The sequence below is a fragment of the Taudactylus pleione genome, unplaced genomic scaffold (assembly GCF_031769625.1).
Source record: "Taudactylus pleione unplaced genomic scaffold, aTauple2 ptg000434l, whole genome shotgun sequence".
NCBI lineage: Eukaryota > Metazoa > Chordata > Amphibia > Anura > Myobatrachidae > Taudactylus > Taudactylus pleione.
The window spans coordinates 76,342-102,458 of NW_028284836.1; the positions used below are offsets into that span (position 1 = coordinate 76,342).

General features: G+C 48.1%; 1 protein-coding gene across 1 annotated transcript in view; it reads right to left on the reverse strand.

Moving 5' to 3' along the window:
- MTMR9 (myotubularin related protein 9) overlaps positions 1-26,117 on the reverse strand; it is a 64,201-nt gene that overhangs the window by 5,978 nt on the left and 32,106 nt on the right. Inside the window, exons 2-9 of the mRNA XM_088447543.1 lie at positions 23,749-23,857; positions 23,338-23,463; positions 20,045-20,218; positions 13,635-13,852; positions 10,288-10,449; positions 8,664-8,805; positions 6,011-6,231; positions 3,613-3,764 (exon numbers count right to left, since the gene is read on the reverse strand). Of these exons, the coding sequence (XP_088303669.1) occupies positions 3,613-3,764; positions 6,011-6,231; positions 8,664-8,805; positions 10,288-10,449; positions 13,635-13,852; positions 20,045-20,218; positions 23,338-23,463; positions 23,749-23,857 (1,304 nt within the window). The remainder of the gene's footprint in view (positions 1-3,612; positions 3,765-6,010; positions 6,232-8,663; positions 8,806-10,287; positions 10,450-13,634; positions 13,853-20,044; positions 20,219-23,337; positions 23,464-23,748; positions 23,858-26,117) is intronic.

The window sequence follows — 26,117 nt, forward strand, 5'->3', positions numbered from 1 at the left end:
GAATCACCACTTAATTCACATAGAATATTTTTATCACTTCTCTAATTGTTTGTATATTATTTATGTCATTTTAATTCTTTCACATTTCATTAACACTTATTGATTTATCATTACACATCTATCCTTTACACTTCACTATCACCTTTTTTCCCCTTTTCGTGTGATGCCCTGTGGATAGCCCTTGGCTGGAATTTTTTGGGGTGCCTTGCTTCTCGGACGTGAACCCCTTAATGTTAGGGATGCCAGTATAGAGGAGCCTTGACGATTGGCCTGGCGCTTATTCATATATTTGCAAATGTATGTAACTAATACCTCTGAATCTCTATTATTATGTAGGATTTAAGTATTTTTGATTTTGCTACAGTGTGCTGGGGGGGCAAATCTCTTTTTTTTCTGTGTTCAGTGTTAACCCCGCCCTTTACAAGCACCTGTGGTATGTCATTAAGCTGATTTGAGCAACTACCATATTTTTTGTAAGCAAACAAGTTGGTAGGATTCCAGTGCTATATACCTTGGTCCTAGGAGGAAGGTATACATAGAGATAGAGCCCAAATCTCCCCTCAGCAAACACTCAATTGCAGCTGAGCGTCTCCAATTAATTAGGAGAGAAAGGGATGGGCAGCTCAGTCTTCACAAGCAAATTTGAAGTACAATTTAACCCCTACACACCTGGTAGTTGAGGGTTAAATGGAGCAATAGCAGTGATAGTTATAACTGACAGTCATAAATAAAACCTGCATGACCTCATGTTTCCCCTTACACTTAGCATATATAAATCTAAAAGTAACAATGCAATGTGACCACCTTCACAAATATCTAATAAATGTGAAGTACACAGAAAGCCCCCATACCCTGTCAGAGGGATGAGGAGATATAGCAGTGATAGTTATAATGGATAGTTTTTTTTAGGAAAAAAAAAATAAAGGCAGTATAACACACGGCAGAACTAGAAGTCACATACAATGCATTTAAGCAATATATTTGCAATGGGCTCTTAATCAACTAGCAAAAGCAGAAAGCTTTGTAGGATATTGAGCTCTGTATAACCTGGCTACCAAAAGGAGAGGTATACAGGGAGACTGGCCAAACCTCCTGAGATTCGCAGCTACAGTAGAGCACTTGGAACAAATTTAGGTGGAAAGCGCTGCACAGACAGACATGGAATCAAAAGAAGTGTAATAAATCACTATTTAATAAACAGTAATACACAATAATATACCTCCAGTCTACTGATACTAGAAGGTTAATGTCTGGAATAGCATGGTACACTGCTAACATAAATAAACAATGTAACAATACCAATGGATACAATAAAAAAATGTCAAATAAATCGTAGATAAAAATGACTGAATAGTCCCTCCTACATAAAAATAAAGTCACTAGTAGGACCGTAATGTTTGTCCATAGAAAAAAGATATTTGTTATATGCTTATGGACCACACTCTAAATGAAACAGTGGTGGCTTTGCTAGATGAATCAATCAGGACAATTGATGGCTGTTATTAGCTGATGAAATGTCCACATATATTGCACATACCCACAGCGTTTCCTCAGGTAGACAGATCTGTCCCTGCCGCAATGGATATGTCCTCTGGCAACACAGTGGGATCGCTGTTCCTACCAGCTGTATATTAGCCCTGCGGTCAGTGCTAGGCCCAGTCCTCTCCTGTGGGTATGTCTGTGCCGCGCCAGTGTGAGCCGTGTCCTCACAGCCGAAGTCTGCTGTGTTGTAGAGAGGACGTCCTACACCACACAGGGCGAGTGGGTCACGTCAGGAGTGTCAGCTATCCGACAATGCGAAGTAGCGACGCCGGTGTACGCGGCTCCACGGGACAGCAAGCTACAGCTCCAGAGATGTGGGAGTGCACAAATTGAACAGTCGTGTTCCCTTTAACGCGTTTCACCGCTAGCAGCGGCTTTATCAAAAAGGCAGGAGCACTTGAAAGTGGTCTCTGGGTGTCTCATATACAGATGAGGCCGGCAGGAGCAACCCAGACGCGCGAAAACCTTGCGCTGGAACCACCTTACCTGCGTCCCCGTGTCTTCCGGCTGCAGTCTCGGGCCCAGTGTCAGCACTAGTCAAACTCCGCTGGCGCCCGCCGAAATCACCAGTTCCCTCACTGGTGTTGCAGCGCTGGCGGGGATAGATGGAGCAGGAGCGCGGGCGTCCTTTAGGACGCTTTGTGCTGCTTGCTCTGAGAGAAAAAAAAAAAAACAAAGCTTGGGACAGCCTGAGCCGTCTCCTGTCTAAGAAGGTGCACTGATCCTGCTCACCAAACAAAAAACTGAGTGCCTGTAGTCAGGGGTGGGGTATATATGGAGGAGGACCCACTGCATCCTGGGAGCTACAGCTTGTAACTGATTGGTGCCTGGATCACTCCAACCACATACCCCAAGGTAATTCCTGTGGACCCTTTGGAACCCGAAGAAAATATGAGATATGGTAAGAACTTACCTTTGTTATCTCTATTTCTACGGTCCATAGGGTTCCACAGGATACCTTGGGGGTATAGGTGTGACGTCAGTCATCGGGCACCATAGAGTTAAGCTTTCAGCCTCCCAGGATACACTAGGGTCCCCCTCCTATACCCCGCCCCCGAGCCAAGGCACCTCAGTTTTAGTTTGGTGCCCGGCCGGAGTCGGGTGCACCTGTTGGAGTGGGGGCTAAGAAGAGCCCCTGAAGTTCCGTCCGGTGGACGTTCCGGTTCGCTTACCTGTTTCCTCCGGTTTCCCTTCTTCCACGGGTAATCCGGAAATTCAAACAGGAAGGAGGGACGCTCCTGTTGATAGCTCCTGCGTGGCCCAGACGGCGCTGGTTCTCAGACCTTCAGGGTCTGTCCGTGGACAGTCCTCTGTGGTTGCCGCTACGACCGGACCTTCTGTCGCAGGGTCCTTGTCTTCACCCGGACCTGACTCGGCTGTCTTTGACGGCGTGGCTGTTGAGACAGCCATGTTGAGGTCCAGGGGGTTTTCCAGCTCTGTAGTGCGTACCATGTTACGAGCTCGGAAACAGTCTTCCGCGAGGATATACCATCGCGTGTGGCATACGTTCTTCCAGTGGTGTCGACCGAGAGGTTATGCACCACGGGAGTTTCGTCTGTCTTGGATACTCGCCTTCCTATAAGCGGACCCTAACCCCCTAACAATCCTTAGTGGTGCCTAACCTTAACCACCGCCCCTAGTGCCTAACCCTAACCTCCCCCCAGGGGTGCCTAACACTAACCCCCCCTTACCGCACCCTAAACCTAACCCTCCCGGGGCGGTGCCTAACCCTAACCCTCCCCCCTAAGGGTGTCTAACCTTAACCTCCCCCCCAAAACCTAACCCCGCTACGCTCCTTAAACCTAAAAGGGGCTAACGCTAAGGGGCGCCCCGGACTTACCTCGTTTGGGCTGGCATCCTTCAGCGCTCCGGCGTCGGGATTAAGATAGGCGCGGGCATTTCGACACCTATCTAAAGTCCCTTGTCGGGATTCAGCGGTCGGTATTGAGACCGTGGCATCGCTGGTGCCAGACTCATAACTACATCCCCACCTAACTATGATCTGGCATTTGCAATCTGTTGTAGTGTGTGTGGTCAGTACAATACATCTTGTGCAGATAATAGAATTACCTTCCCACAGCTGCAGACTCTGGGGGGCTACGGACGGCCAGATCACCAGACCATTGGCTTCGAAGAGTGGATTAGTGAATTTGTGGAGCTCTTTGGGTTGGTTCACCCAGGACCAGAGGGACATGGTCTTCTGCTGTAGCTTCAGTTTACTCCTAAAACACAAAACATGCGTCATTTAATAAATTATACAAACATCCGTGACTACGACGGATATAACGCATAACAGCGCCTGTGTCTTGCACTATTGTTCCTGTTATAGATTATTATGAATAACTAAAACTCAACTGGATCAGATTTATCCTGGAAGGCAAAACAGAGCAGCTAAAAGGGTGAGCGGGCATGATGGAGCAGGGGCCGGGCAGGCCTGAGCGGAGCAGACTGATGTGACCTAGTATGTGCCAGGTCCCTTTACTAGTCTAATATATTCAAGTGTCCTGCTGGTGAGAGTTATGACACATGAAGTGTAGAGAATCCTTTGTAGGTCTACGAGACACAGTAGGTAGGAATGATGATGTTCGTCCATGTCAGATGACGTTTTGCCTCGTTCTGAGTTCCGTTTTTTGGGAGGGAAAAATACGAACTCCACGTGCAAACTCGAACCTATCCGAGCCTGCACATCCCTAATATATATATATATATATACACTGAATAAAAATGGGATGCGGTTATAATACCAACAGTCGAGGTGCTGGAGCTTAGAATGCCGGTGCCGGAATCCGACTCCTGTCGAAATCCCGGACTCGGCATCCCGACAGTAAGTATTGGGATTAGAGGGGTGGGTTAGGGTTAGGCACTAGGGAGGTAGGGTTAAATTTAAAGTGCGGGGGAGGGGGGAGGTTAGGTTTAGGCAGCAGGGAGAGATGTTAGGGGCAGGGAGACGGGGAGGGTTAGGATACTGACCGACAGGTGTTGGTATTCTAACCCTGTCGCGATGCCAGCGTCGGGTTTCTGACCGCCGGGAGCCCAAGTGCCCGCATCCTGTAAATGTTTAATAGCAGATGGAAGCGACCATCATCTCTCAGTATTTGCTGACACTTGACCATCGGGTGCAGGCCACGTGTACTCTGTGGGACCTCCCAGATCAGTGTGTTTAGTGAAGGGTATGCAGCCTCATCATCTTCCTCACCTACACAGCTTAAATAAAAGGGACCCCCACAATTTGTCTTCTTGTCCCAGTATCACGCTGCATTTAATTCACATTTTGTACAATTTACAGTTTAAGAACAGAGCTGGGGGGGGGAAGACGGACGATGACAGTCAGTACACTTTGCTGTGTTGCATGGATGGGGTGAGAAGTCTTGCAGCCAACACGCAGCGAGGGGCCTAGAACTCACCGAACGGGATTTAACATGTTGCTCAATACTAATCCCCCCCCCCCCCCCCAATCCAGAATATTTGCAGACTGACATTATTAGCATTTTCTCTGGTGAAGTAACATATGTTTAAGCCGTTTCAACCCGAACTACTTGTGAGTAGGAGAATTCTGCAGACACGAGAAGTTTGAGTTGGGAAAGGAGAACAGTCCGAGCTAGCGCGTTTCTCCCCGACTCCCTCTATAACAGGGCGTGACGGCCAGTGGTCAAAATAATGCTGCGCTCTACAAAACGAAACCCTTTATTGGCTTCCCTACAGCAGGTGAATATCCTTGTCGCACCCAAACAGGACCCAGATCTACCTCCCGCCCTGTAGATCGGCCAGGCCAGACAGAAACATAGCGATCACTCCCAGCCTCCAGTTCCAGTACAGTGGGCGGAATCCATTATACACAGCGCTCAATGTCCGGGCTGTAGCCCCAATGCTGAACGGCTGCTGTGGACACCCAAAAAGTCATGAAATAGTGTAGTGGCCGCACCCCCCGCACCCCCACCCCCCTCTTCATTCTACTATAACGTGTACTGTATCATGGCCGCCCCACCTCTAACCCTACTAGATGTGTCATAGCTGTGGGTGACTGCGTTCCTGGGAATCCGTGTATGGCGCTTCCATAGTATAAAATAAACCCGTAGTGAGTAATTTAATGGAAACCATTGTTAGAGGTGAGCAGAAAAAACTGAACAGAAAATATAGAAGTACAGAATATAGAAGTAAATACAGGACAATATTATGATGTATATGCAAAGGACATTAATTAGGGGTGGGCAATAAGCCCACTACACATCCCAGCCTGCCCTGCCACAGGTTTGCTATTTAGCCATGATAAAATTGTTGTAAGGCATGCTGGGATTTGTAGTTCAACAACAGCTGGAGGGAAGCTTAATGCCCACCCGGTCATAAGTGATGCTTTATGACAGGTGACAGAATGCTCGTAGAATGTGACCCTTATAACAATGGAGCAGAAGGTAAAGTGGTAACTGGGAATACGATACAATGTTTGGGAGCCATCACACAGTGCACTGACCTCTCACACTCGCTGCTGCCCAGAAAGGTTCCGAACTGAGAGGCGTAAGCGTGCTCGAAGAGCGTGACGAGAAAGCGCTCGTTGAACTGGAAGGAACAAGGGAACTGGCGGACTATCTGCCAGACGCAGTCCAGGAAGAGCAGGAACGTCGGAGCCTCCCACTTCTGCTTGCTGTTAGAGTAGGCGGACTGTGCGCATCGATGCTGGAACGGGTGACCCGCCTGGGGACACGGAACAAATGCAGAATATTATAGGGGTATTATGACGGGTGCACTGGCTTGTACATGCCCACCACCAACTTTGGATAAATTTATTTTTTATCTGCCTGGCTTTGTTCTGTGCGTTCCAGTGATGGTTTTATATCATTCTGGTAATTGTTTTCCTTGGGTACGACACAGAACTGCTCTTTGGACACAGTGGAATTCGGGAACTGAGAGCATATGCATTGTATCCAAGGACAAAAATAAATTTCTCTTTTGCTGGGCTGGGGGACACTGGACCATGGGATTATAGGTGGGAAGGTGTGGAGTTGGCACTGACACTGAAGCAGACTCGCTCGCAAGCGGGTCGATGGTAGGGCGCTGCGCACGCAAGCCCCGGAGTGAGTGAGAAATTCACTCGCTCCGGAGCTCGCTACAAACGGGGCGGCTGTCAATGTTGATCGACAGCTCACCCCGTTTTGTAGGCGGGGAGGGGGGGGGGGTGGCTGGAGAAAGGGAGGGGTTCACGAAGAAACGCCTGCCGTTTGTGGCCGGCCCTACTGACATCATTCGTGATGTCAGTAGTGAACTTCCTGCAGGAAGTTCACTTGGGCTTGGGGGAACAGAGACCCTACCACAAGGCTCTAGTCGCAAGCCCGATGGTCACGATAATTGCGACCATTGCCAGGCCGCTCGTACAAGCTGTGGGTGGTCACCAGCAGCTATGCGAGCGGCCTGGAGGCAGATGATTTTTTTTTTTTTAATTCGCCCTGATTCAGAGCGAGCGCTCGCAAATAGCGAGCGCTCGCAAATAGCGAGCACCTCTGAATCAGGCCCTTAGTCAGGAAGGTGCTCTCTGTCCCTCCCCCATCCATCTGGCTGGGCATGAAGTTACTGGGTACGATGGTCTCTACCTTTGAGACCCATCCAGTACGGCCGCTTCCATTCACGGATTCTCCAGTGGGAGATTCTCCGGAATTGGATGGGCCGCTCGGACGACCTCTCCTCTCTATTGCTGGTTCTGTCAGACAGCACTCGTCAGTCACTTCACTGGTGGTTGACTACCAGTCACCTTCTCCAGAGTCGGTCCCTGGCTACTCCCAACTGGATCATTGTCACCACAGACGCAAGTCTCAGCGGTTGGGGAGCGGTGACGGAGAACCTCTGTCTCCAGGGGACCTGGTCGGCATCAGAGATAGGGTTGTCAATAAATATGCTGGAGTTCAGGGCCATTTATCTGGCACTGTGCGGGGCTCAGGCCCTCCTGGCGGGCCGACCAGTGAGGATCCAATCAGACAACGCCATGGCGGTGGCGTATGTAAACCACCAGGGCAAACCAAAAGCGCGCTTGCCATGGCAGAGGCAAGTCTCATTCTTACTTGGGCGGAGAGGTTTCTCCCGGCAATTTCAGCGGTCTTCATACAGGGGGTGGAGAATTGGGAGGACTACCTCAGCAGGACCATTTTCCGACCAGGGGAGTGATCTCTCCACCCGGAGGTTTTCCAGCAGTTGGTCCAGAAGTGGGGGCTGCCGGAGGTGGACCTGATGGCGTCTCACCACAATTGCAAGGTCCCTCGATTTTGTGCGAGGGCCAGAGATCTTTCGGCATTCGCAGTAGATGCCATGATGGTTTCTTGGAACTTCCATCTGGCCTACATTTTTGCAGACCTTCCCACCTACAACCCCATGATCCGGTGTCCCCCAGCCTGACTCAGAGAAAAGGATTAAACGGTAAGTACCAAAAATCCTCTTTTTATTAATCTAGTCCAGCTTTACTGCCAGGCACAGATAACATGAGGCATTCCTACTGCAGCTTACTTCGCTATTACTTACTGCCAGTGGGGGGTACTGGTTAAACTCAAGTACGACACGAGGCTCTGTGTGTTTATCCTGTGGTCCTGCTGCATCCTGCCTACCTGCTACATCTGTGTCCTAATGGTGCATCATGTGTCCGTGCCGTCATGGTAACTAGAAGCCGCACTGTCAGATCAGTCCGCCATTTACCTAGAACTCTATTGTGCCAACCACTAACTTATCAATGACCACGTACAGGTGAGCATACCAGTTGTATGATAACAGGTATTGCTATAGGTGAAACGCTCGTCAAGATCTGCTCTGATAATGTAAGGATAAAGGGTTTCATGACAAGAGCCATATTTTGGAAAATAACAATTAGTGGTCACCTATATAGTGGAAGCAGCCATTTTGCGTCATTCATCTGCTGCGACTAAACTACCCAAAGTGATGACTGCAGAATGCGGCACATAAAACAGAGCCAGGTCTATTTTAATTACTGCTTAATCATCTCCTTATACGATACAGCAGAGGTTCCCAAACTTCGCAATTACAGTCCACATATTGAGTCAATATGATTTAACCATATGGATATCCTTAAAACCTGGACTGCAATGGTGGAGTTTGGGAACCTCTGCAATGCAGTCTTCCGTACTAACTTGTAACCACTCCTTCTCCACCAGGGCCTCAAACCCACGGATGGTCCTGCACTTGGGGTCCAGAATGATTTGGGCCAAAGAGGTCACCTGTAGGGTGGAATCCATGCCTTCTGATCCGTGCACCAACACAGAGGCCCCCTCCCTATTAGGCAAACAGAGAACCTATTAAGTCTTAATACAATTATAGTGCGACACATATAGACTGATGAAAGATAAGCAACGCCACATGACACTGCTATGCTGTATGCAGTCAGGCATAATTAATATTGTATTTCTAACAGATATAAATCCAAGAGCTATATGTCACTGTAGCGACCATTAAACTAAAGGTGCGTACACACGGTACGATATCTATGAACGATAACGATAAATCGTTCACTTTTATGCAGAGAACGACCAGTGACGCGCGTTCCCGCTTGGACGATAACGATATCTATGGTCGTTCGTACATGCAGGTCAACTTGGATGATTTCATCACGATTTGCCTGATCAGAGATGCGGCAGCATGACTTCACTGAATGATATCTATCATAGATGGTGTGTACACCCAATATCGTTTGTCCTGCACTACAGAAAGTTCAAGGGAAATCATTCAGTTAGTTGTGCAGATCGTACCGTGTGTACGCAACTTAAAGGCGGGTATCCACTAGACAATATGCTCCATGAGCGATATCATGTAGTGTGTCCCTGTCAGTGGGGTGGTCAATGTCATTAATGACACTGAGGACCTCATTCAGAGCCGGTCGCACAGACGTCCTCCTTTGCGGTGGTAAGGCTGTGGGGTAACACCCACAGCCTTACGACTGCCTAAGATGATGGTCACGATGGTCAAGACCATCGCGACCATCGGGGCTTACGACGAGACTCTAGGGTAGGGTCTCCCTTGTCGTAAGCCCCGGAGAGCTTTCGGCTCTGTCTGAGCCGGAAGCTCTCCACTGACATCACTAGTGATGTCAATAAGGCCGCCCCCAAACGGTAGGCGTTCCCATGGGAACGCCCCCATTTGGGCTGCCACCCCCCTGGCCCGCCTTCCAAACGGGCCGAGCCGTCAATCAACATCGACAGCTTGCCCCCTTTGGAGCGAGACCCGCTACGACCAGCGCTGTCGGTCGTAGCGGGTCTCACGCATGCGCAAGATGGCGCCGCCGCGCGCATGCTCTGTGGGGGGCCATCGACCCGGTCCGGCGCTAACGACCGGGTCTGAATGACCCCCTGAGCACCCACACTGAACGATATATCGTTCGGTGACGTCACCATCCCTCATCCCCGTACTTGCAGGACCCGACGATATCGTCAGGTTGCCCTGCAAGTACGGGCGATTATAGATGTCGTCAACGACCAGCGAGAGCGCGCATCGCTGGTTCTTGACGGCATATCCACTTCACCATACTGCGAACGATGAACGATAACGTTATCGTTCAAATCGTCCAATTTATCGTGTAGTGGATATGTGCCTTAACTATTATCAGTCAGGACTCAGATTATGAACAGCTATAAACTTTGCACGCCAATGCTTTGGCTCTGAAAACGGGGGAGCTGTGTGACATATTGGGGAGGGGGGAGTGGTAGGATGAATAAAAAGCTTTGCACAACCAGTACATGCAGAGCTCTCTGCCGTCCTCACCGGTCGATGCACTGAGCTGCCAGGCAGGCAGTGGTCAGGATCTCCTTAATGTGACTCAGCCAGTTTGAGGCCTCCAGCTTGCTGAGCCATCGGTCCATGTTGTGGGACTGGTCATTACAGGCCTCCACCAGCTTAATCAGACTCTCCTGCAGGATGTTAAATCTACAACGAAAAGAACCACGGTATGAATGACATTGCGGTTGTGTTCGGTTGGGTTTACAATAGAAAAGATGGGCTAACAAGGATGAATAGTAAGGGGTGAAGCAGATTTCCATGTGAAAAAAAATAAAAATAAAATAAAGACAATAGCCTGTTACACCCGTCCCCATTAGAATTGCTATACCTAGGGGCCTATGCAGTCTAGAAATTCCTTCACTCACCACCACCTGAGTCCAATCATCCTATCCCTGACAACCCTGCACTGCCGCACACATCTCACATACTATGAGGAACTTCAGAAGTTCTACATGCTGACATCTCCTGCCAGGAGAAAGAGTGGGTTAGTGTTATGCAGCCGTGTCAGGTCTCCTAGTCCCTTAGACGGTAGCTGTACGCAGCCATATCAGGTACAGTATATACACACGGGGGAATCAGTATGTTATATCGCTGGCCGCATGGCTCAAATCCCAACAGCGGAAGCCCGGCAGGGGTGAAGATCCCAAACCTAAAAAGGTAAGTACAACTAACCCTATTCTACCCCCTAACCCTAAACCTCACCACCCCCCTACTGCCTAAACCTAACCCCCCCACCTAAGTGCCTAAACCTATCCACCCCTTCCCCTAACCTAACCCTCCCCCGCAGCCAGCTTACCTTCGATCGGCACGCCGGGTGTCAGGCTCCCGGCGCAGGTCTAATGACAGGCATCGGGATTTCGACATTAGTACCTTGCTGGGATTTGACAGTCGGGAAGCTGGCGGTCGGCATTACGACCGTCGGCTTTCTGACTGCATCCCACACACGGGACAGGTCTCCTAGCAGCATAGACGGCAGATGTATCATGTATATATACAGGGGACAGGTCTCTTAGCAGCACTGAAGGCTGATGTATGCATCTGTCTCAAGTATATACAGGATTCCTAGCAGCATGGAAGGCAAATATATGCAGCCATGTCAAATACATACACACGGGACAGGTCTCCTAGCACTGACGGCAGCTATATGCAGCCGTGTCAGGTATATACACACAGGACAGGATTCCTAGCAGCGTGGAGGGCAGATGTATGCAGCCGTGTCAGGTATATACACACAGGACGGGATCCTAGCAGCGTGGAGGGCAGATGTATGCAGCCGTGTCAGGTATATACACACAGGACAGGATCCTAGCAGTAAGGAGGGCAGATGTATGCAGCCGTGTCAGGTATATACACACAGGACGGGATCCTAGCAGCGTGGAGGGCAGATGTATGCAGCCGTGTCAGGTATATACACACAGGACAGAATCCTAGCAGTAAGGAGGGCAGATGTATGCAGCCGTGTCAGGTATATACACACAGGACAGGATCCTAGCAGTAAGGAGGGCAGATGTATGCAGCCGTGTCAGGTATATACACACAGGACAGGATCCTAGCAGTAAGGAGGGCAGATGTATGCAGCCGTGTCAGGTATATACACACAGGACGGGATCCTAGCAGCGTGGAGGGCAGATGTATGCAGCCGTGTCAGGTATATACACACAGGACGGGATCCTAGCAGCGTGGAGGGCAGATGTATGCAGCCGTGTCAGGTATATACACACAGGACAGGATCCTAGCAGTAAGGAGGGCAGATGTATGCAGCCGTGTCAGGTATATACACACAGGACGGGATCCTAGCAGCGTGGAGGGCAGATGTATGCAGCCGTGTCAGGTATATACACACAGGACAGAATCCTAGCAGTAAGGAGGGCAGATGTATGCAGCCGTGTCAGGTATATACACACAGGACAGGATCCTAGCAGTAAGGAGGGCAGATGTATGCAGCCGTGTCAGGTATATACACACAGGACAGGATCCTAGCAGCGTGGAGGGCAGATGTATGCAGCCGTGTCAGGTATATACACACAGGACAGGATACTAGCAGTAAGGAGGGCAGATGTATGCAGCCGTGTCAGGTATATACACACAGGACAGGATCCTAGCAGCATGGAGGGCAGATGTATGCAGCCGTGTCAGGTATATACACACAGGACAGGATCCTAGCAGTAAGGAGGGCAGATGTATGCAGCCGTGTCAGGTATATACACACAGGACAGGATCCTAGCAGCGTGGAGGGCAGATGTATGCAGCCGTGTCAGGTATATACACACAGGACGGGATCCTAGCAGCGTGGAGGGCAGATGTATGCAGCCGTGTCAGGTATATACACACAGGACAGGATCCTAGCAGTAAGGAGGGCAGATGTATGCAGCCGTGTCAGGTATATACACACAGGACAGGATCCTAGCAGTAAGGAGGGCAGATGTATGCAGCCGTGTCAGGTATATACACACAGGACAGGATCCTAGCAGCGTGGAGGGCAGATGTATGCAGCCGTGTCAGGTATATACACACAGGACAGGATCCTAGCAGCATGGAGGGCAGATGTATGCAGCCGTGTCAGGTTTATACACACAGGACAGGATCCTAGCAGCATGGAGGGCAGATGTATGCAGCCGTGTCAGGTATATACACACAGGACAGGATACTAGCAGTAAGGAGGGCAGATGTATGCAGCCGTGTCAGGTATATACACACAGGACAGGATACTAGCAGTAAGGAGGGCAGATGTATGCAGCCGTGTCAGGTATATACACACAGGACAGGATACTAGCAGTATGGAGGGCAGATGTATGCAGCCGTGTCATGTATATACACACAGGACAGGATCCTAGCAGCATGGAGGACAGATGTATGCAGCCATGTCAGGTATATACACACAGGACAGGATACTAGCAGTAAGGAGGGCAGATGTATGCAGCCATGTCAGGTACATACACACAGGACAGGATACTAGCAGCATGGAGGGCAGATGTATGCAGCCGTGTCAGGTATATACACACAGGACAGGATCCTAGCAGCATGGAGGGCAGATGTATGCAGCCGTGTCAGGTATATACACACAGGACAGGATCCTAGCAGCATGGAGGGCAGATGTATGCAGCCGTGTCAGGTATATACACACAGGACAGGATCCTAGCAGTAAGGAGGGCAGATGTATGCAGCCATGTCAGACACACAGGACAGGATACTAGCAGCATGGAGGGCAGATGTATGCAGCCGTGTCATGTATATACACACAGGACAGAATGGAGGCTTGGGGGGGGGGGGGGGGGGGGTTGTGGATGCATACATGTAGTTCTATCAGGTATATACACAGAGGGTTATGGTACCTTTCGATGGTTTTGTGGATTCTCCTCCATTGCGGGTAATAGGCGTCCTGCTCAAAGCCACCTCCCTTGGCTCTAGCTTGCTGTGCCACATTCAGAGTGCGGGTATCTATGATGTATCCTCGTTTTCCAGGTCTTAAAGTGGCGTTAATGAGCTTCTCATCTTCCTTACAGCGCTTGCCATTAGTCCCCGTGAGAGGCTGACTGCTACGCATCATCACCTAGCGGAACAACACAATGAATTTGGGTGGAGGTAGTAAAGCGAGAGGGAGCACGCAGAATGGATTTGGAGGGGGGTACAGAAGCGAGAGGGAGCACACAATATGGATTTGGAGGGGGGTACAGAAGTGAGAATGAGCACACAGAATGGATTTGGAGGGGGGTACAGAAGTGAGAATGAGCACACAGAATGGATTTGGAGGGGGGTACAGAAGTGAGATGGAGCACACAGAATGGATTTGGAGGGGGGTACAGAAGTGAGATGGAGCACACAGAATATATTTGGAGGGGGGTACAGAAGTGAGATGGAGCACACAGTATGGATTTGGAGGGGGGTACAGAAGTGAGATGGAGCACACAGAATGGATCTGGAGGGGGGTACAGAAGTGAGATGGAGCACACAGAATGGATCTGGAGGGGGGTACAGAAGTGAGAGGGAGCACACAGAATGGATTTGGAGGGGGGTATAGAAGTGAGATGGAGCACACAGAATGGATTTGGAGGGGGGTACAGAAGTGAGATGGAGCACGCAGAATGGATTTGGAGGGGGGTACAGAAGTGAGATGGAGCACACAGAATGGACCTGGAGGGGGGTACAGAAGTGAGATGGAGCACACAGAATGGATCTGGAGGGGGGTACAGAAGTGAGAGGGAGCACACAGAATGGATTTGGAGGGGGGTACAGAAGTGAGAGGGAGCACACAGAATGGATTTGGAGGGGGGTACAGAAGTGAGATGGAGCACACAGAATGGATTTGGAGGGGGGATGGAGCACGCAGAATGGATTTCGATGGAGGAGAGGTATGATGTGGACTAAAGGGGGTGTAATGTCTATAAGAGGGATGAGCCAGATGAAGAGGATGGGGGCTTTATGTACAACATTTATTAGAAGATACTATATAAAAATCCTATTACTACTGCATTACTAAGGTGTTGCTTGGGATAAAAAAAAATCAGAATAGAATTATACAAAAATCAATTTACCAAATGTAATTGGATTAGATTACATTGAGTTAGAAAAAAAAAGAAAAAAGGAAAACACTTTATTATTTTATGATTTTTGTGCCAATTTCAGACTTTGACACGTCCGCAGCGAACGGTTAGAAACAACGCTGCAGTGTGTGCCCGGCCATTATCTCTCAGCCAGCGGACGATGAGGCAGAAAATGGACGCCGCTCAGGAGAGCTGACAGCACGGCATGAACGGGAGCAGTGATTGATGTAGTGATTTGCAGCGCGTGCAGAGCAAGTCCTCAATCTATCTCACTACTCCTATACAATAAGCTGCTGAACTGGCCACGTTACACACTGCAGAGCTGGGGGAGACTGCGTTAGGTATCAGATGCAATGCTTTCATGTGCAGATACCAGCAGAGCTGGGGGAGACTGCGTTAGTTATCAGATGCAATGCTTTCATGTGCAGATACCAGCAGAGCTGGGGGAGACTGCGTTAGTTATCAGATGCAATGCTTTCATGTGCAGATACCAGCAGAGCTCCACGCACACAAGTAAAACAACCTCTCGGAGGTTAAAGAACAAGAGGGTGGAGACTGCTAATTGGGTGAATGACAGGGCGGGGGAGGAGCCTCAGAGAATAACAACATACACATGGACGGGATGTAGTTATAATCCTGACAGTTGGGATGCCGGTGCACAGAATCCCGGCACAGGAATCCCAACAACGGAATCCCGACGGTAAGTACTAGGGTTAGGCACTAGAGGGAGGATTAGGGGAGAGGGTTATGGTAGGTTAGGTTTAGGCACTGGGGGGAGGGTGAGTTAGGGTTAGGGAGAGCAATGACAGACAGGTATCGGTATCCTAACCCTAACATCATAAGGACATTTACGTATTACCACCTGGCACGGAGACACTATGGCGTTTTGTGCGGAGAACACAAGGACCTTTCTAGACTCTGTGTTTCCTACGCAATAGGCTCTTGATATCAGCGCATTGAATGGTGAAGGGGCCACAGGCGTTAGGCGCATTGGGGCCCATTTATCATCAGGTCCTAGACCCGATAATTTGAATTTCTTATTGCTGCTATTTGCAGAAATAAGAAGTTCTGCAGGGATGTATTAGAAAACCCATAGAGGGACATATCGGAGCCCGTCCCTGCGATGTGTAACGTAAACTGATCACATCGGCGATCGCTTTACTCTGTGCTGCTGGACCCCCCCGGCTGCCTGCATGTGCGAGTGGCCGTAACTTGGAAGGGACCTGGAGCATCCCTCTCCGGGCAAGAGCTGCGGTCAGTATCATGCAGGCTACAATGGCAAAATAAAATCTTAGGACGGTGTCAGCTAATGGATTCGAGCTCCGGGAATGCGAAGCTTGGAAAATTTCACAATATAGCAGCACCCACAATAGGGAACAAATGACCTGCATCACATACGTCCTGGGGACGCTTACATTTTACAGGTATCCCCCAAAAATCAATTTCCCGCAAAATTGGTTTGATAAATATGCCCCATTGTCCCTAGCACAAATCCAATAGAAATGTGAGTGCAGTGCAATCTATTGTTCCCGTCACAGTGCCCTAAGGCAGGAGAATTTTGAAGGGCCGACTGCCTAAGAGATAAAGAGTGGGGAGAAGGATGGACCAGTGCAAAATGCCGTGTACAGTATGTACAGGCAATCACAGAGAGTTACATCCATCCATCACAGAGTGTTCCATCCATCCATCACAGAGTGTTACATCCATCCATCACAGAGTGTTCCATCCATCCATCACAGAGAGTTACATCCATCCATCACAGAGTGTTCCATCCATCCATCACAGAGTGTTCCATCCATCCATCACAGAGTGTTCCATCCATCCATCACAGAGTGTTCCATCCATCCATCACAGAGTGTTACACCCATCAATCAGAGTGTTACACCCATCAATCACAGAGTGTTACACCCATCAATCACAGAGTGTTACACCCATCAATCACAGAGTGTTACATCAATCACAGAGTGTTACATCAATCACAGAGTGTTACATCAATCACAGTGTGTTACATCAATCACAGAGTGTTACACCCATCAATCACAGAGTGTTACACCCATCACAGAGTGTTACATCCAATCATAGAGTGTTACATCAATCACAGAGTGTTACATCAATCACAGTGTGTTACATCAATCACAGAGTGTTACATCAATCACAGAGTGTTACATCAATCACAGAGTGTTACATCCATCAATCACAGAGTGTTACATCCATCAATCACAGAGTGTTACATCCATCAATCACAGAGTGTTACATCCATCAATCACAGAGTGTTACATCTATCAATCACAGAGTGTTACATCTATCAATCACAGAGTGTTACATCTATCGCAAAGTGGTGATCAAAATCAGGATGCACACAGCTTGGTATTGGACCGAAATTAGATTTTGTACCACCTTGCTGTGTGCTTCCCATTGCAGACACATGTGGTTCCCAAAGGTCTCTGCAAGCTATTCCTGAACCTTAGACCGTAGACTTTAAAATTATTTAATTTATTAAATTATTTGTCTACTTTCCTTTCTATTATTGATTCAGTTCTCACTGTTGGTGGTTCAAGAATTCACACCAAGCTGATACCAACATTCTGCTATTATTGTCACATTGTGGCAGAGTGTTTGTAATTGGGACTGCTGTGCGATAGATACGCGGCACCATAATACAATGCTGAGCTGGATGTTACACAATCCCTTATTTCCTGTGGATTCACGACTCTCTTGACCTCATTGTGTCAGCTTCTGATATTTCCCCATAATCTTTTGTTCTAAGTTCATTTTGTTTTTTTTCCCGTTTTAGTTCATGTATGTAAAAACTAAGCACCTCTGGCAAACGAATGCTACAGTACATTTCCCGGCAACGATGTCTTATCAGTCCAAGTCTCAAAGAGGACACGGGTAGAAATGCAAATTCATTTCAGAATTCTAAATCGGCAGTAATTTGGAATAACGTCAGGTGTGACCAACGTGACTGTTACAGCACAAAATAGGAGTTCAGTATCTCCACAAAAGGCACGAGCAGCTGACAGAGGACCCCCCCCCCATGTTCTGACAATGCTTTGGAGGTCATTAAGCCCCATCAGGCAGCCTGGCTTTTACAGGACCATGAGATGGGTGTTGATGGACTTTTACAGCTCAAAACGTCCAACTACCATATTGTGCTATTCCACTAAGTGCCATTCCACCAAGTGCCATTCCACCAAGTGCCATTCCACCAAGTGCCATTCCACCAAGTGCCATTCCACCAAGTGCCATTCCACCAAGTGCCATTCCACCAAGTGCCATTCCACCAAGTGCCATTCCACCAAGTGCCATTCCACCAAGTGCCATTCCACCAAGTGCCATTCCACCAAGTGCCATTCCACCAAGTGCCATTCCACCAAGTGCCATTCCACCAAGTGCCATTCCACCAAGTGCCATTCCACCAAAGTGCCATTCCACCAAGTGCCATTCCACTTGGATAACGGACCGGATTCTGCAGCGATCGCAGATGCAACTGCGCACGCACATCGGCCGATTGTTCACAAGTGTGAATGCGTAAAAACCGCACTGCGCGTGCGCTGTGATCGCACTGCGACTACGAACGGAGGGAGCCATCGCAGAGTGAGTGACAGACTGTGAGCGTTTGAGGGTGGTGACGGGGGGAGTGGTCATAAAAATGCAGGCGTGCCTGTCCGTTTGAACGCAGTTTCATGGGCGTGCATAAATTAGCCACTGCGATTGCATACAACCCCTGGGTGCGACGAGACTTTAGTTTCTGCGGCTGGTCAGACCTGGTGTAAATTGTGCGTTAGGGACCGATGTGCATCGATGGTACCGATGTATACAACGTAGTGAGGAAGTGAGAAAGCAGCAGGGGGCGTCTCTATGCCCGCTGCGATGTGGCAGGCATTAGCATACATTCGCAGCTGCATACACAACAGCGATCCTTGCTGCATCAGGCCCAATGCCATTCTAACCTGAGTGTATGTAACATGTTCTGGCTCAGGCGGTGTAGGACTGACTGTAGCAGATTACATGTCTCGCCAATAAATGGCTTTGCCCATCAGAAACACTGTATGTTTGCAAAACAGGGGAGGTGGTCTCTCATGGGCATTACAGTTGGGGACCCATAATCACAGCTGAGCTCCACTAGCTGCACATTACACCTAATGGGGATATAGATGTACATATGTCTAACTGCTATCATAGATTATTTTGTCTTGCTCAGTGGTAAAACAAAAAACCAAGGTATTCTCACGTAGGCGAAGCTCAGAACGCCGTGTCGTTGGAGCTGCGGGCTTAGCAGAGTAGCGTGTACGTAGTGTTCACTCTAGGACCGGCGACAGACCTAGCGAAAGGGCACATCTGGTGCGCTGCTGAAGGGGGACCTGGCCAAGGAAAATGGGGAGAGTCTTTAAGACATGTCCCCTTTTCGTCACTCTTGGGGGGTGCACGGCACTTACGGACATGCCAAGCCGCCCCCAAGCGCTGCTGTGTATGTGAATAAATGCCCGGCATCCATTCACCGGCGGTGACAGCTACACCACAGTTTTCCCCACCCGCGGGACACTGCGACCTGCGGGTGGGGATGGCACCCACAGGCTGTTTTAGCGCGGCATCGCACTGGAGAGCAGGGTGCTTTTTGCCCTTTTAAAAATAGGGCAAGGTGCAGCCTACGCAGGCATAAGCACACCTGTTTTCAGACAGATCTTTTAAAAACAGTATAGATTGGTGCAGATGTGCGCTGATATTGATAACAGGTATCAGACCCAGCGTACAGATAGTAGCGATTCATGTGGTAGCGTCTGCGGGGAAGAATTGTTCATGATTGGTTAGACGTGTGGGAATCACTTCTGGAGGTATCTGCCCCGCAGGCAGCTTGTTCAGCTTGTGTACATAGGATCCGGACTATTTTTTGGTCGCAGTGGCGCTTCGGTGTACGCAATAGAGGAGTAATCATAGCCGACCTGCGTTCATCTACATACAGGTGAATATGCGCATTTAGTTCTGTGCACGCAATGCGAGTGTAATTACAGCAGACTTACCTTCAACTTGATGAGACTACAAAACGCATACCCGTACAGAACCTCCCCCCGCTCTCGCTAAGTATCACCTATGGACGTCATTCAAGCCCATAAGATATGTGCTAATACTGTGGCCAGGCCATTAGAACGCTAAGTTAGACTGTCAACAATTTGGGGAAAAACAAATAGTCACATACTTACCATACTGTTCTTTTTATGGTAATAGCTGAACACAGGGAAACGTCCACCTTGACGAAACGCAGCCACTTTCCGAAGAGACTCGTCGTCGATGGATTTGGGGACAATGACGATCGGAGGGTAGGACGGGCAAACGGAGAAGTCTCGGTTCACATAGCTCAGCCTCCATTCATCGGTCTGAAAGAGGAGAAGTCACAGTCTGTAATCTGGCACTGGGTACTGCTGTAATGTTATCCTGCATTTCAAAAATAGACAAACTTTTACGAACAACCAATGTTTAGTTGAGGGCAAAGGCAGCGTGACTGGGGAATAATATTTGGGGTAATTAAATGCTGCTATGATACTGTGATCGTTTATTACTAAACTCACCCCCCAAACCAACAATCTATGTAGATAACAAACAGACACAAGATCGACAACTCCTTACTTCTGGCTAAACGTACAATGGTTAGACGTTGCTCTGCAGGTATATGCCTACACACTGATGACCCTGAATGAACCGGTGTACCATTCCCCTGGAATATTTGCTGCCAGTTTGGACGTACATTGGAGTAAATTGGGCAGAGTAATAAACACGGACAGAACGGATTCCCCATCCAGCAGTCTCTAGGTGCCCGTGCCAAATCTCATATCGGTATATGTGTAACCGCCACGATTGCCTCCTTTCTGTGCACCCATTTCTATACATGTACCGCACGCTGAAAGACCACGGTCTGCATATACAGTTACCGGGGGAAAACAACATGCAGTACCAATGAGAAGATATAAAAACACTTTACAGATAAAAATACATCTGCTGCTAATAGGACAAAGTAACAGAATAACTTACAGCGCACCTACATCCTACCTGACATGTTTCCTTAGCGGCTTTGCGCAATAACAGGACTTGCAGATGATCTATAGGGGATACATTCAGTATCCAGACAGTCAAGATGCTGGCTCTGAGAATACCGACCCTTGACAGAATCCCCGCGCTGGCATCCCAGCGGTAAGTATCGTTGTTAGGGGGAGGGGTAAGGCACTAAGAGGGGAGGGTTAGGTTGAGGGTGTGGGGAAGGGGAGGTTAGGTTTAGGCACTAAAGGGGAGGAAGGTTTAAGGTTAGGGGGTAGGGAGTGGGGAGGGTTAGGGTTAGGCACTAGGGTGATGGTTAGAGATGAGGAGGAGGGTTAGACACTAAGGGGGGAGGTTAGATTTAGGCATCGGGGAGGGAGGGTTAAGGTTAAAAGGGAGAGTTAGGCACTAGGGGGAGGGTTAGGGATAAGGAGGAGGGTTAGACACTAAGGGGGGAGCGTTAGGTTGAGGGTGTGGGGAGGTTAGGTTTTATGCACCAGGGAGGGAGGGTTAAGGTTAGGAGTAGGGAGAGGGGGAGAGCTAGGGTTAGGCACTAGGGGGAGGATTAGGGATAAGGAGGAGGGTTAGACACTAAGAGGGGAGGGTTAGGTTTAGGCATTAAAGGGGAGGATAGGTTTAGGTAACGGGGAGGGAGGGTTAGTTAGGGGTAGGGAGAAGGGGAGGGTTAGGGTTAGGCACTAGGGGAAGGGTTAGGGATAAGGAGGAGGGTTATACACTAAGGGGGGAGGGTTAGGTTGAGGGTGTGGAGAGGTTAGGTTTTATGCACCAGGGAGGGAGGGTTAAGGTTAGGAGTAGGGTGAGGGTTAGGTTGAGGGTGTGGGGAGAGGGAGGTCAGGTTTAGACACCAGGGAGGGAGGGTTAAGGTTAGGGGTAGGGTGAGGGGGAGGGTTAGGCACTAGGGGGAAGATTAGGGATAAGGAGGAGGGTTAGACATTAAGGGGGAGGGTTAGGTTGAGGGTGTGGGGTAGAGGGAGGTTAGGTTTCATGCACCAGGGAAAGAGGGTTAAGGTTAGGGGTATTGAGATGGGGAGGGTTAGGCACTAGGGGGAGGATTAGGGATAAGGAGGAGGGTTAGACATTAAGGGGGGAGGGTTAGGTTGAGGGTGTAGGGAGAGGGAGGTTAGGTTTCATGCACCAGGGAAAGAGGGTTAAGGTTAGGAGTAGGGAGAGGGGAGGATTAGGATACTGACAGACGAGTGTCTGTATCCTTACCCTGTCAGGATGTTGGCATCTGGATTTTGACCGCCAAGATCCCGAGCGCCGGCATCCCATATTCATCCTGATGTATAGAGCTACTGCAGAATGATGTGATAGAGCTACGGGCTGTTATACCTCCAATCTAGCATCAGTCCGGCAGCATCTGTCAGCAACAGCCGGACTCTTGCAGGGAAGACGCAGAATATTAAAGTACAGGCACCTGAGCAGCGGCTGACGTAGACTTTGCAGATTAGCTCATGTATGAAGTGCGCAGGTTTAAAAGGAATGTAAAAGGTTGTCCTGATACCCTGCTACAGTGATGCCCTCATCCATTCCACCCAGATATGTATCTTCCAACAATGGAGAGGGTACAACAGAGACCGGACCATGTCACAAGACTCCCACCCAGCACAGACCACCCATCTTAGTGTCGCAGCTGTTGTAGAAACACGTGAGGATGATCCCCACCGCGCCTTTAATCAAGACAGTGCACAGGTTTAGGGGTAAACTTCCATGTTTAATCACAATATATGACAGTTCCAGACAGTGTCCATCATGTGTTCTACATTCAGGATGTTGAATTGGATATTTATATACATTTAACATTTCTTTGACATGTGAGCGGCTAATCTTCCATATTATCTACTGTTTCCTTCCACTTCTACCACACTGCTCCTCAGCTGCCTAATCTCTAGAAAACAGTGCAGGAGCAGGCCATGATGGACCCACCATTAATAAATATATATATATATATATATATATATTACACACACATACATACACACACACATACACACAGCCACATGTACATACTTGAATAATGTTTCTCCTCCTTGCAAGATCACAGAATCATTGTGTCATGTATAGATCCTGTAGGTTCTTGCTGTGGTGCAGACACTCCCAGGTGTATTTATCAAATAAAAAAAAAATGAACTAATAAAATCAGAAAACCCGCACTTCGGCATATTCATCACATTATTTAAGTTTCCCCACGATCTAATAAAAATCATTACGAGAAATTTCAAAAATATCCTTGCTGAATTAAAACATCACAACAGGCCTGGACCTCCTCTCTCTCTCGGCTGCTCCTCCCCTGATAAAATGAGGAGCGTCACAAAACATGTGTTACTGGCGTGCCGAGGGAAGGAGGATGATAAAGGCTTCGTTTATACTGGATGATCATTGGAATCTGATAATCAGCTGTGGAAACCTGAATTTGCAGCCTGTTCAGATCCGGCCGACTCACCTCTGCGCTGAGCAGTTCGAACTCTTGTTCGGGGAAGAAGGAATGCCAGCCGTCCTCCGTCACCTCAAACATCGGCCGGTAAAAGAACGGGTACATCAGCGTGGTAGAGTCCAGAGTGGATAAGGCCTGCGGAGAGCACAGCAAGGTCACTGATGTGCACAATTTTATACATTTTTAAATCTTGCAATTTTATGTTAGTTTCTTTGCGACCAGTTTACCCGTATTGATGGAATCGGCCATTAGTTATTGGGAAGATGGCCGCCATAAAGAGAGGCACGTGGTACGCACGGTCTACAGTGGTCAGTAGAGTAGGGAAACACATACAAGGAAATGATGACTGAAATAAGATATTTCACTATAAAAGAATCAAGAAGAGCAGTATATTTATACATACGCATTGCTCCGTCTTACCTCAATTGAATTAGCAACGTTCAGACATTCATCCATACCGGTTATCTCCAGCTGGATTATACGCAAATCCTTACATTTTATGGTAATGGTCCCAGACGAGCCGACAAACCTGCGAGATAAAAGTGGTGAAATATAATCTGTATACTGAGTTACAGTCAACTATTTTATTCTCAAAATCAATAATCAGATGTGCCCAGTACAGGACTTAAAATGATGCATTGTGCCATGAGCTGGCGGGTAAAACATTTTTTTTTTTAGAAGCACAGTATAGACAGTATAGAGACACAAGTGACATCATAGAGGTATATGCAGTATAGAGACAAAAGTGACATCATAGAGGTATATGCAGTATAGAGACACAAGTGACATCATAGAGGTATATGCAGTATAGAGACACAAGTGACATCATAGAGGTATAGACAGTATAGAGACACAAGTGACATCATAGAGGTATATGCAGTATAGAGACACAAGTGACATCATAGAGGTAAATGCAGTATAGAGACAAGTGACATCATACAGGTATATGCAGTATAGAGACACAAGTGACATCATAGAGGTATATGCAGTATAGAGACACGACAAGTGACATCATAGAGGTATATACAGTATAGAGAAAAGTGACATCATACAGGTATATGCAGTATAGAGACAAGTGACATCATACAGGTACATGCAGTATAGAGAAAAGAGACATCATAGAGGTATATGCAGTATAGAGACAAGTGACATCATACAGGTATATGCAGTACAGAGACAAGTGACATCATAGAGGTATATGCAGTATAGAGACACAAGTGACATCATAGAGGTATATGCAGTACAGAGACAAGTGACATCACAGAGGTATATGCAGTATAGAGAAACAAGTGACATCATAGAGGTATATGCAGTACAGAGACACAAGTGACATCATACAGGTATATGAAGTATAGAGACACAAGTGACATCATCGAGGTATATGCAGTATAGAGACAAGAGACATCATAGAGGTATAAGCAGTATAGAGACACAAGTGACATCATAGATGTATATGCAGTACAGACAAGTGACATCATCGAGGTATATGCAGTATAGAGACACAAGTGACATCATACATAGAGGAACATGCAGCACAGAAACAAGTAAAACTATAGATGTACGTATTGTACAGGCACGTGATATTACAGAGGTACATACAGTATAGGCACATGACACTATAGATTACATATAGTATAGAGACATGTGCAGTAAAGGCACAGGTGACACTATAGAGGTACATACAGTACAGATACAAGTGACACTAGATTACGTATAGTATAGAGACACGTACAGTATAGGTCCAGGGGCACAGTATAGGCACAGGTGACACAATGGGGGTATGTACAGTATAGACACAGGTGACATTATTGGTGTACAGTATAGGCACAGGTGACACTATGGGGGTATGTACAGTATAGGCACAGGTGACAATATGGGGGTACAGTATAGACACAGGTGACACTATGGGGTAATGTACAGTAGAGGCACAGGTGACACTATGGGGGTACAGTATAGGCACAAATGACACTATGGGGTACATACAGTATAGACACAGGTGACACTATGGGGGTACAGTATAGGCACAGGACACTATGGGGGTACATACAGTATAGGCACAAGTGACACTATAGGGATACATACAGTATAGGCACAGGTGACACTATAGAGGTACATACAGTACAGACACAAGTGACACTAGATTACGTATAGTATAGAGACACGTACAGTATAGGTCCAGGGGCACAGTATAGGCACAGGTGACACAAAGGGGGTATGTACAGTATAGACACAGGTGACACTATTGGTGTACAGTATAGGCACAGGTGACACTATGGGGGTACATACAGTATAGGCACATGTAACACTATGGGGGTATGTACAGTATAGGCACAGGTGACAATATGGGGGTACAGTATAGACACAGGTGACACTATGGGGGTACATACAGTATAGGCACAAGTGACACTATAGGGATACATACAGTATAGGCACAGGTGACACTATAGAGGTACATACAGTACAGACACAAGTGACACTAGATTACGTATAGTATAGAGACACGTACAGTATAGGTCCAGGGGCACAGTATAGGCACAGGTGACACAAAGGGGGTATGTACAGTATAGACACAGGTGACACTATTGGTGTACAGTATAGGCACAGGTGACACTATGGGGGTACATACAGTATAGGCACATGTAACACTATGGGGGTATGTACAGTATAGGCACAGGTGACAATATGGGGGTACAGTATAGACACAGGTGACACTATGGGGGTAAGTACAGTATAGACACAGGCGACACTATGGGGGTACATACAGTATAGACACAGGTGACACTATGGGG